At 39.1% G+C, this 13,382-nt stretch overlaps 1 protein-coding gene across 1 annotated transcript in view; it reads left to right on the forward strand.

Annotated features, from left to right (window-relative positions):
- The first annotated feature begins 10,807 nt into the window (after positions 1 to 10,807).
- LOC139724567 (axotactin-like) overlaps positions 10,808 to 13,382 on the forward strand; it is a 52,996-nt gene continuing 50,421 nt past the window's right edge. Inside the window, exon 1 of the mRNA XM_071635698.1 lies at positions 10,808 to 10,871. Within this exon, the coding sequence (XP_071491799.1) occupies positions 10,808 to 10,871 (64 nt within the window). The remainder of the gene's footprint in view (positions 10,872 to 13,382) is intronic.

The raw sequence follows: 13,382 nt of genomic DNA on the forward strand, positions 1-13,382 counted from the left end.
TTTGATGAGAAAGAAGTTATTCCAGTTTTTTTTTAGTAGTATCACATATATGTGTTTTTTAACCTCTTTTGGAGTGCACTGCTAAGGAGTTGCAGTGGAAGACACAGTTCTTTCCTCCAAATTGAAGGGATTAACTTTTTCCTGTTGTTGGTAATATGGGTGGGGTATGGTTTGAGGTTTGACGGGGAAGGGGATGGAACCGTATAGAGAGCAAGGAAAAGAGAAATGGACAAGGTGGGAGAGGGGGCATAGCTGAGAAAGGTTATTATCCCCTTGAGGATGAACTGAGTTTACTGTATCAAATGTTGCCCATAGATACCTGCCCGAGTACACTTAGGCTGGTCTTCACCGGGTTAAGGAAGCAGATAGAGTGGAGGGATGGGGGAGATGGGTATAAGTAAAGCCATGGAGGATAAAAGAATAGGAAGTAGAGGGGATAGGTGCGGAGAGGCAGGGGAAAGAAAAGATGGAGTCATGGTGAGATGATAGAGAAAGAAGGAAGAAGAAATTGGAGAAGGATGGCAGAATGAAAAGAGAAAGGGGGGAGAGAGGAGGGGGAGGTGGTAAGAGAAAAGAGAGGGGATGTGGAAAAGAATGTATATAAGGGAGGAGTCAAAAAGAGGGTGATGTCAAGAGATGGAAGAAAAAAAGGAAGAGGTTAAAAAGATGAGTGTTGAGTATCATAGAAAAATAGAAAGAGGAATCAGAGAATGGAGAGGAGATGATGGAGTATTAAAGGAAAGAAGGGAGGGAGATGGAAGAAGAGAGAAGAAAGGAACATATAAAAAGTAGGGGAATATAGTGCAGATCGAGAAAAGGAAGGCAGAATGTGGAAAGGGTATGAGAGAGGGATGCATGCTCAATGGTTAAAAGAAAAGGAGGAGAAGGAGGAAAATGACCAACACAGGCACTCTCTCACCCCCCTCCCCTCCCCATCTCCCGGTGCCTGTAATTGATTAGGTCGTGTGAAAGACTTGACATTGCTTATTGCTAGGGCAATGAGCTTGGGGAGAAGTTGCCAGTGATGTCATAATGTGACCCGCCTTCATGTGTCATCTTCATTAGCATGCACACACACACACACACACACACACACACACACACACACACACCGCATAGTAGAGGGAGTAAAGTTGGGATGAATGGGGGGGGGGGTGTGAGAAAGAGAAATGGTTGGTGGGGGGGGGTTGGGTTGAAGAGAAGGAGAGAGGAACTGAGAAAGACAGGGTCTCATTGATAAAAAAATCATATGACAAATATGAGAGTAATGGTCATTTTAATGTTGAATACATCAGCTGTAACATTCTAATCAGTGCACAGCTCTGAAGTACGTAATTGTCATCTTTTTCATAACACTTGAACATTCCTTGGTATGTACTTTTCATTAGCTTTGTACAAAACGTTGTTTATCTCTTCTTCTCCTCCTTTTCTTCTCTTAGATTTAATTCCTTCAATCCGTAATGAAAAAAGACCCATGGAAAAAACCCTAAAAAAACATGACTTCTTCTTGAAAATGCAAATGTAGGTTTGTAGGGATAACTCATATAAATATACATTCTGATGTTGAGTGAGAAAGAGAACTGTTTCTTTCTAATTGAAAAAGATATTGTCTAAGAGGCATTTTCCTGATGAAAATGAGGAACATTTGATGTCAAATAGGAGTGGCCAAATTGCTAGTTATTTCACATACCACTGAGATTCTATGTTGAATGAGATACGTACGCATGTGTACATTCAAGATAAACTGTAATTTAGTGTTTCATTTCTTTGGTCTGAATTTGCACTCAATCTTGCTCAGCTGAGGACTTTTTTTCATCATTTTCCGTACAAATAATGTTCTCCTGTGGGTAGGAGGTCCTTCTAAGTGCCCCGCGGAAATAGATCATCCATGTTCTCTGCCTCGCTGGTGAGATTTCTTGCTCCGAGATGTGAAAATCTTCTCTTTGAGCCAGTGTGATTGTGTGGTCAGGTAAGATAGAATCCGTGATGGATTTGTGAGATTTTTGAACAACAGGACAACATGATGTGATATTGAAGAAGTACGTGCTGGGCTTTGGATGTGGCTCTGGGTGTTGGACGTGTTGCTGGGTGTTGGATGTGTTGCCCGAGAAATGTTGTACGTCAGATGGCTGTCAATGAACTGAGAATCGTGGCTGAACTACGAAGAAAATTGATGTCTTATTGTAGTTTTCTGATCTTTACAGTATTACTTCTTGCCCTGATCACAAAGAGATGTCTGTAGCTTTGTTGCCAAGTTCTCAATTGAAATGAATATGTTACACTGCTGTTATTTACCGTTGTACAAGAGCATTTATTGAGCAATGTCACTTCTGGCCCATTGTTGATATTGAGTCACAAATATGAGCTCCCATCATAGCAGTATCATATGAGTTGATGAATGCATTACATTCAAACAATTGAGACGTCAGCATGGAAACTGTGACCTTTGCAGAAATAATTCTCCAGGTTATTGTTATTGGTATACTTTGCAATGCACTAATATATATTGTTAACCTGTTGAGGACGGACTGATTTTGCTACAACACGCATTTCCCATAGACCCCAGCACGAGTCATATTCGGGACTCATCCTCAATGGGTTAATACATCATGTATAAGTATGTGTATATAAGTATAATTATGTATGTGTGTATGTGTGTATCTATATAAGATATACTCACACACAAACATATAAGTATGCAATAAAGATGTGTTTATATATTCAGTTTAAATGTATACACATATGCATACACATCTGTAGACATGCACATATAGTTAGACTTACACCAAAGAGTTGCATAAGCCGATTATACCATCATGTATGTAACAACCTGTTGATGTAAGGCATGACATCACCCTACTACCAGAGCCAAGTGCGATCACACCTCATCATCACCCAAGAATCTCTCCTCCTGATGGGCGAGTTCCTGGGGGGAGAAAATGACCATCTCTCGCACCTCACTAATTAGCTTCCTTCCAAGGAGCCTTTGTCTCCGACCGGTTTCAGTCTCCGCCCGCTTTTGCTTGGATACTGCCAGTCGAGGTGAAGTCGTTTGCATACGGGGCATTTCCTGTTGTTTACTGCCGAGCCTCACATTTTCTTTTCGGCACCTCCGGTTCAAGTCGTTAGCGTGGCACAGTTTATATGTATTGCCAATTTGGGCAGAGTGATTTTTTTATTGTTGATTTATTGCTCTGTGGCTTTTTTAGCAGGTCAAGAATGTTTATGACTATTTATTGTGGGTCACTCCCATACCGAGTTCTGTGAAAAGAATGAGTTGCTCATTTTTGGGGGGATATTGTGTGGTCAAGTTTTAACATACCAGTAAAGCATTCACTTGGATTAATTTGTGTTGTTTGCAATGCCGTGAGTCATTCAAGCTTCTGACATGGTCAAATCCGTCGTACATCAGGAACTAATGGCAGCAGGATGGCCACTGTAGCCGCAAGAGTTTCAAGTTCAGCTATCTATAAACTGGCATTTATAAGCATTTTACAAACTGTTACAGCTGTACAAATCAAAATGTCAATGTAATATGTGTCTGCTGTATTGAGGAAAATCTCCCTGAACTATTTGATCTATAATGCAATATCTAATTTACCATCATTTCTTTGTTTTAATTGTATCTTAACTGTTGTCCCTATTAAATTTTGAGCCTAAATAATCACAAATGGTGTAGCTTAACTTCTCAGCATGGCACAGACCATTCAATTCAGTTTTTCCATATGAAGCCGTTTCAGGCTCTGGAGTATCACTGCATAATCAAGTGACAATTTGAATGCCTGCATTTAAAGTGCAGATAAACAATTTGTGTGTCTATAAGGAGCAAATTCACTCACACAGTTGTTGGTAAATATGTAAGTATGTATTTTTAATGTTTAAGCTCCCCCCCCCCCAAGAATTCCACATTATCATCATCATCATCATTATAGTAAGGTGGAGACAAAAAAAAAACCCGAGACAAAGGTGTGTGTGTGTGTGTGTGTGTGTGTGTGTGATTCAATTAGAAAGGATGCAAATGAAAATAAATAATATAAGCAAATGATATAATACCTTAAGCATTCATACATGCAGGAACTAAAGGCCTTGAATATCTCAGATAATTTCTATATTGAGCTGTTTCTGATTTTAATGTACATCAATCTGGCTACGCTCTTCCATTTTTTTGTTTTTTTTTCAATTAGATAAAATAAAATGACATTGTGCATACATAATGATGTATGTGATGCTGGCATCAAGAGACCAGATTCACAGAATCGGTGAGTGAAACGAGAGCTTGAAATATTCATTGGAATCTATCAGTTTTCCCCTTAAGGTAGTGAGAATCGTAGGAAACTCTGACAGAGAGGAGATGTACCCCAGTCTGCTCTTGCCCAGCGTTTCACAAGGGTCGTCTGTCTATTTGCGGCGGCTCTGCTCGGCCGGAGAGTGCCCCCGAAATTGGCCGAGATGGGAAACAGCGGGCGCGGTCGATGGTGTAAGCCAACATTGTAAATGGAAGGGGCTGGATGTTGTGGTGAATAATAAGTGGATCGTGGAGTAAACTGAGTGTCTCTCATGGCTGTGTATTGTTAACTCTTTAAAGACCACACTCTCTACATTTCATTAGTTCTTCTTCATGCAAGTCATGTCTTTGGGTGTAAGTGGGTTAAAGTAGGATGGGGTGGGCTCTGCTGAACCACGGCACACATCCCAGATATGCTTGGAATACCAATTCAGGGGTGGGGTGGGGGGGGGGGAGCTGTGGGGGCTAGCGAGCTGTGGGGGGGGGGGGGCATGCTCTCTGTCCTCCCTTTTAAGGTCAAATTTATGAGAATGTTTGCTGATGTTCATCCACTGTAAATGGTTCCAGAGATATGGCACAGTGCCATTGACAGAGACCATCTGCAGTGTCATCATATGTTACTCATTCATCTCACGCTCCTCAGTACTTGAACACATATATGGAATAGCATCAGCTGAGGCCACTTCTTGTTGTCTTTTGGGTGACTTTAGCCATCTCATTTTAAACAGCTTTTCCATCATTTGGCCACTTTTTAAATCTCTGTAGGATGGGGGGAGGGGGGAGAAGACATGTTTATCTCCTGGTGAAGTTTCAGAAAATACATTGATAGATTTGAATAGATTCATCAAATTTACAAATTCAGTAAGCGCTTTTGAGAAAATGTTAAAAACCCGTTTTTTTTTTTTTAACATGCACCTTTTGTATTAAGCACTGTGATATAGTTTAACAATGTATAGCATAATGCCTGGTTATAATGATAATGATACATATTCACAGGTACTGTAGATATGAATATTGAGACATTGCAACAGCCAGTCAATGGTCACTGCCATGAATCAAATCAACTTAGGATAGATTTAGAGAGCAAGGGAATAATCAAGATTTACTCATTCAACAATTCCTTCATCAATGAAAAAGAGCCATGAAATGAAATTTGTAGGTTATCATCCATAGGAATCTACAGATAAGTCTTTGATTGGTTAAATCTACGTATCTATCATGATGCTGTTATGAAGCATTGCAGTAATACATGAAGTAATCAAAATATACAATTAGATAGATAGATATGGAATGAGGCCACGAATAGACCTGCAGTTTTGATGGCTGTTGTCTCTTGTGTACTATATACTCAGTAACATCTTGCAGTAAATATTTCTGTGTGCTACAGTGAGGGCTGCAGTCAGGAGAACTGGCATATATTATTGACTTTGCCCTGCGTAAAAGTCGGCCGAGAAAAGACTCTTGGGCAATACGGACCTACACTTGATGTCCAACTGAGATTAATATTGAATGAAAGCGCAACGTGGTATGAAATATTCATAACGACTTCCAGGCACGGAGGGATGTTTTGTTTGGATCATAACATTTCTGGCTCAAACACCTACTATTGGTTTGACCCACATATTTTTTTTTTTTTTTTTTTTGCGAGATGAAATGCCAGTTTTGTAGCTCATACTGCCAGAGGAAAAATTCATAGGTTTAATATTGAAAAGAGAAATTGAGAAGAAAAATCCTTAATTTAGAATGCTTTCTATTTTGAACAATGTTGCTTATTTTCAAACCAGCAAAACTTCAATCTGAATTGTTTGTAAACCCATTGAGGATGAGTCGCGAGTATACTGGGGCAAGTGTATGTGGGAAATGCGTGTTGTAGTAAATTCAGCCCATTCTCAACGGGTTAATTCCTCACATGCCGTGGTTGCAGTACTTTGTTTCATGAAATAACCAAAAAAGCATGTGGAGAGCACAGACCTCCACCAAACAAATCATTACCACCCATACATGCATGCTGAAAATTGCCCGTGTATCCCAATGATAAAGAATTAAGCCTTTCTATTGTGTCCCAATAGAATCTCTTTCTGCACATGTTCCTCATCAGCAGCTTACTGCATCCTTTGCCTCGAGCGCAGGCTCAGTGCGCATATGCACACTTCAGACATGCACATCTTGAACTCTCTTGCTAGTTGGCCTATTCGCCAATGATAATCCTTCAAAAAACAAACAAACAAGTATCCTGCATCCAGACGATTGGCCGGATGACTACCAAAATTTAAAGGACAAGTTCACCTTCATAAACATAAGGATTGAGAGAATGCAACAATATTAGTAGAACACATCAGTGAAAGTTTGAGGAAAATTGGATAATCGATGCAAAAGTTATGAATTTTTAAAATTTTTGTGTTGGAACCGCTGGATGAGGAGACTACTACAGCTTGTGAGTCATATGCGTACAACAGTATAAAGAAAATGTAAAAGAAAATTCAACATATTTTCACTTTTTTCGCATAATAAAAGAGCACTTGACTTGCCTCTTTCTAAAGGCAGGGGGAATAATATTACTCATAACATTTGTCGGTAACGAGTCAGGGGAATGTGTACTTTTCTCAAAAGATGGAATTTTGTGAAATTCTCTTTATATTTTCCTTATATTGTTGTACGCATGTGACATCTAAGTTATTCATACACTGCAGTAGTCTTCTCATCCAGCGGTTACTGCACAAAAACTTCAAAAATTCATAACTTTTGAACGGAATGTCTGAATTTCCTCAAACTTTCAATGATGTGTTCTACTAATATTGCTACATTCTCTCAATCCTTATGTTTATGAAGGTGAACTTGTCCTTTAATCAACTGTTTCTTATTTCGTGATCAACTTTGGATGTAAGTTTTATCCAAATAAAGTCACAACTTTCTGAGTAAACTTTCTGAGTAATTTTCCAAACAGACAGACAGACAGACAAACAAACAAAGAAACCCAAGTAAAAAAAAACAACCCCGCAAACACTTTGGTGGAGGTAATGATATCCTGTGTCTATCTATTCGTCTGGTTGTCAACATTAAATAGTTTATAGTCGTTATTAATGAGGGAGAAGTTCAAGAGAAATAGGATAGAATATATTTCATGCATGTTCAAAAGAGGTCTTGTTAGTGTCAAGTAAGAATTGAAAAACAAGTTTGGTTCACGAAAGACAGTGAAACTGTGGGAGGGGGAATTGTGTCTCATTTTTCTTTCTTTTATATCATATGAAAGCTTGCAGTCAGCAGCCAATAATTTGCAAAGATCTGCAGGAAATGTCAGACAGAGAAAAAGCTAATTTTGTAAGCTTCAATCAAGCATGAAATACATGAGCACAAGATTTTCCCCTCAAAAACCTCATGTTGATGAAGTGAATGTAACAGAGTCTGAACTTACTGCAATTCAGCATTGTCATGTGCTGTGACTAATAATTTGCAGACAGGCTGTAAGGTGGCTAGAAAAAGAGAAACGGAAGAAATGTTTTAATTCCTCCCAAGGCAAGCTTGGAGACAGATTAATTCCTGAAAAGTGGTATATGGCAAGAAAAAATTAAAAGAACAGTTTTTCTTTGGGAGGGGGTCTTTTTTCATTCATCAGTAAACTCGAGCATATCAGCTGACAGTGGTATTGTCAGTACAAATTATTAGGAGAGGAGTAAACACTTTGTCTAACTTTAGTGAGCTTCTTCCTGCCTCTAACCTGCCTCTGACCTTTTGACTAATACCCTCATCATCTTTTCTCCAGCTCCATCCAGCTTTCCAGACCTTTTTACCCCCTTTTTTCCCATATCCTCGGCAACGAGCCAAAAGATACTTTTATGTTTCTATATCTGTGTCTGCAATATAGCTGAGTAACTTGGTACGAGAGAGAGTGAGAGGGGGAGAGCTAGGAGAAAAAAAAAATGGTGGAAGAACAAGGATTGTCTGAAGTTGAGTCCCAGCGCAGACACACAGGAAGCGGAGGCGCGGAGCCGCTACGACGACGATGATGCCGCATCATTTTCTCATGCGCGTGATTTGCGGCGGTGGTGGGCGGGAGGAACGTGCACGTTGCCTGCCACGGATCAAACCCATTTCTGTCAGAGGGAATAGTTCTTAAATAGCAAACTCTTTGTTCTTGATTGGATTAGGTGTATTGGATGTATAGCATTTATAGGGTAATAAGGTATCATTCCAATGGTCTCCTCCATATTCCTGGAAAAAATTGTTCTGACTAACTTTTTTAGGTACAACAATTAAACTGCTGCCAGAGTGGATCATATGCATTTATTGAACTGTGATATTATGTGAAATTTGGTTTTGGTGTCAAATTGAATCCGCCTTATTGTGTGGTGAATGACAGCTGGTTTTTGACAGGATTACTGTGAAATATTTTATCAGTTTGGGTGATCTAAAAAGTGATCAATACCGCTAGACTCCTATTTGTAGCCAGCCAGAAATAAACACCAGAAAACGCCCTAACCGCTCCAGAAATTGTGAGAACAAACATCCATTAAGAAGAATTGCATTTCACATTGCTGAATGCCAAAGTGCTTTCCGAGGTGAAATTCGAGACATTTTTGTCTCGTAGCAAACATCATCTGTAGCTGAAATTTGAGAATGGATCAAAGGCGCAGTCACGAAACAAGGATGCGGTCTTTTAAAAACATATCCAAATAAGTGAAGTTGTGACACTGAATTCGTGACACTGAATTCACTTGAACTGACCTCATCTTGTCTGCTTGATGATGCAGCTTTTTACTCTCAGCTGAGAACAAGAAGGACCTTATCGCAGTTTTAGGGGGCATTGAGTTATAACTTATATGCATCATCTTTAGAGCTCAATCTCCCCTACATAATGTTGTCAAGTTTAGATTATTTTCATTTCCAGTTAGATGTTAGAAATGAAAAACACAAAGGGTGCCATTTTACCTAAAATTTTGAGTAATGCTTATGAGTCTACCCACTTTTTGTTTAAATAAACTTCTTATTTCAAGAAAGAGGATTGTTTTGTTTTTATTTACGCTTAAATTCTTAAAATGCAATAGCGCCTTTTTGGTTCTCAGGTGATGTTAGGAGTTCTTATTTTCTGGTCCATTTTTAATCAGAAGAGGTCATCGTATAATGTTTATCTCAATCTACCTCAGCTGTAGGGCTTTACTGCATGGGGGCGGGGGGGGGGGGAGGGGATGGATGGATTGCAAAAAAAAATTATTTTGTATTCCTTTTTACTGTCAGGCATATTTTGATAGAGCTTTAACTCACTCCCTACAAGATTTTAAAATTTCCATAGACTTTCTTAGAAGCTCTAGGTTGCACTACACAAGTGGGTTAAAGTAGTCAAATATTTAGGCATTGATCAAGCTATGTCTTGGTGCATAATATACAGTACACTTGGTTTGATGCTGGTATGCACTTATGTACGGTAATCAATATCACTGTTGTTGGCGTGGGAGTAGTTATTCTAAACTACATGGCATCTCATTCATGGGTTTTCTAGGTGTATCCTATCTCCAAGACCAAGATGGGATTCAGATTTACAAAATAATCATGTTTCTTAATACATACTTAAAATACATTTAATTTCATGCAAATTGAGAGTTTTGTTGTTATCTTTTTATTTTGTCAATCTTATCGTGAACTATATAGAATAATGCTTGTGCAAGCACATTTTGCAAATTCATATTTCACAGTGTTTTCCGATCAGGTTTTGGTAGATTTTTTCGGGTGCCAATTTCCAGTTTGATTGGTCATGCTTCTGAAAAGATTTATGTAAAAATGATACTTAATTTAATTGATTTCTGAACCACTCCTGTCATTAGTGGTGTATGCCAATATGTTCACAGTTTTATCAAAAAAGAGCTAACTGCATTCTTGTGAAGTTGAGATATTTGTGATAAAAGCTGCTAAAACACAGAAAATGATAAAATATGGGATATTTGTAATCATAACTCCAAAGAATATTCCTTGTTATGTTACAAGTGAGGTAATACTGGTAATGTTTGCTGTCTGATGAATCTGTCCAAATGATGGGCTTATTTTGAAATGTTTGAAAATAGTGCTTAGCCCCTTTTGCAATGAAACTCTCCATTATATCGACCCTCACATAACATACGTAAGAGGAGAATCGTAAATGTTTAAATGATGGGCCATTGATTTTTTTGAAGGGCCATTGCATTGTTTGTTGTAAGCAACCAGCACGGAGATTCATTTTAATGTTTGAATGGCTCATTGTTCTTGATGTGATTACCAATGCACTTGAGAAATGGGATTGCAAATGTGGAATATTTTACAGTGTGAAACACCTCTGATGTGAAAACACCTCCATGTAATGCAACAATGGTCCGGGATACCACAACACCGCAAGACCAGGTGATACGACAGGGGTACATGAATACCTCCCGTCAGTGCACGACCAGGTGATGTGATAGGGGTACTGTACACTGCCCCCCTTTGCAGATCTTCTCCTGGTTAATGATCCTCTCGGGTTTGACCTTTGGAAAAGGATGATGGCTTTTCCTCCTAGCGATGGCAGAGATATCCGCGATCTCCTACGGGATGATGGGCTCTGACAGCATGAAGCCGCGACGCTGTACGTTGCACCTCCCTCTCCCCCTCTTGCTGCTCCCTCATCACTTTACCTCTGTGTCTTTTTTCCTCTCCTCTCTCCTCTTCATCTCTCCTTCTTGATCTCTTTTTAATCTTCTCTTGTTTTGCATAGTAGAGGCCTACAATGTATCTGTGACTATCGTGTTGTCCCTATGTTTCTCTCTTAGTTTTGTCTCTGCCTTTTTTACTTTCATTTTGTAGGTTTACTTATCTTTTTTTGTAATCTTCTTCTTCCTCAGCTCCCGCACTCCCTTGCTCTCTATCTATCTATCTTTCCATCCATCTATCTTTCTTTCTCTCCCATTTGTCTGTTTGTCTTCTTTCTCTTTTCTGTCTGTCTATCTGTTCATCTATCTTTCTACCTATCTATATACCTATCTATCTGTGTTCTCCAATCTGTCTAATTTGTAAATGTCTTTTGTTCTCCTGTTCTCTATCTTTCCATCTATCTATCCATCTATCTATCTATCCATCTATCTATCTATCTACCTACCTATCTATCTATCCATCTATCTATCCATCTATCTACCTACCTATCTATCTATCTACCCATCTATCCATCTATCTACCTATCTATCCATCTATCTATCTATCTATCTATCTACCCATCTATCTATCTATCTATCTACCTATCTATCTACCTACCTATCTACCCATCTATCCATCTATCTATCTATCTATCTAACTGTCTGTCTATCTATCTACCTATCTATTTATCTACCCATCTATCTATCTATCCATCCATCCATCTATATATCTATGCATCTATCTACCCATCTATCTATCTATCCATCAATATTTCTATCTATCTATCTTTTCTCTCTCCCATTTTCCATCTGTTGGTCACTCTCTCTCTCTCTCTCTCTCTCTCTCTTTCTGTCTGTCTGTCTGTCTCTCTCTGTCCCCTGTGTGTCTTTTTGTAAAACACCCTCTATTTGTCTCATCAATCTGTATACTGTATTTTGCTCTTGTTAGCCAATTCCTCCACTGATCTACTGAGAATCTTTCTGTTCTACTCAGCAAAGAGGTTTACTCTGTTAATCTCCAGTATCTGTTTTTTTTTTCTATACATCTTTTTTTCTTCATCTCTGTTACTAATCCCTTGTTCTTCTCATTTTTGTAGGTCAATTTTCCATCTTCTTTTTTTTTCTCTTTTATGCAATAAGATCACTTTATCTTTTTATGATCAAGTTCTACGTACTTTGGTTTCCCATCTATCATCCCGAAATTACCATAAAGTTTAGCTTCCAAACGTTTGAGATGTCCGTACAATTGTATTTTCATATGTGTAGACCTGTAGAATAAAAGAACCCAGCCCGAGTACATGGGAGCCTTGTCCTTACTAGTCTGTACATTGTATGTGTGCCTGGTCATAACTCCATATTCCAAGTAACCCTAAGTGACATAGATCTCATTCTTTCAGCATTTCTTAGGGGCCAGACTCATCTTGAGTCAACTTCCAGAAAACACACCTTTGGGGACTAAGGAAGCTCCAATGAAAATGTTGTGTCGTGGATAAAGAAGAAATCCATTAACTTTAGTGCGCAGAATACATCCTTTTTTTCTCGGTGTGCTTAAATGTCTATCAAGTTGTGTTCTGTGGCGCACAAGTATTAACGGCAGTGACTTTCGTAAAGATTGTCATGTGGTATAAAGGTCTGAATGACAATTTCTACACATGCTCAAAACCAGCACTCATTACTGGCACACTTGTGTGGAGCTTGCAGGGGGCACAGTTCGGTCCTCCCACGTGATTTTGAAAGGAAGCCCTCGTGTGGCGGCAACCGGGATGAGCTCATCATGTGACCTGCACCAACTGTGATGATGTCATGAATGCTGTTCCCTGCATTACCGCAGATTGCCCTACTGTTGAACCAAGATGCACAAGTTTTCGGATCACGATAGGGTTGGGGTGGGGGGGGGGGGGTGAATATGCGGAAAGTGCTGCAAAGTAAGGGTTTGGAGGGAGGGGGAAGGGAAACCCCCTTTCTTTACGCCCTCCCCTCGACTGCTACATTGCTATAGTATTAAATATCATTTAATGGAAGTTGTTAGTAGGAACTGGAGGGTTATATACAGCATAGCACAGAGTGTAAGTTAAAGAGAATCAACTTTAAGGATGGATGAGTGGGGGCCTTAGAGAAAAAGTAACCTCTAAAAAAGTTAAGTTGAACCAGGTACACTCAAGCACCCACACACACACACGTTAAGTCAATAAAAATATGCTTTATTCTGGAATTGACATACTGAGCTACTATATTAAGAGATGTAATCATTGCACAACCCCGATGGCTGATTTGCGCAGCTGATGAAGTGACATGTCTGATAATAGGCTAAAAGTCAAATATAGGTTTTGATTCATCACTTTCTGAAGTTTTTAGATTTCAAGGAGGGAAATGAGTCAAGAAATGAATTCCGCCATACCCTATAAAGTAGATGTTTGATCTAAAATTAGAACTAGGCCCTATGTATGCTCCTCTGTATCCTTTTACAA

This window comes from Diadema antillarum, unplaced genomic scaffold (assembly GCF_040938485.1).
Source record: "Diadema antillarum isolate AM-2024a unplaced genomic scaffold, OU_Dant_1.0 scf00000221, whole genome shotgun sequence".
Lineage (NCBI taxonomy): Eukaryota > Metazoa > Echinodermata > Echinoidea > Diadematoida > Diadematidae > Diadema > Diadema antillarum.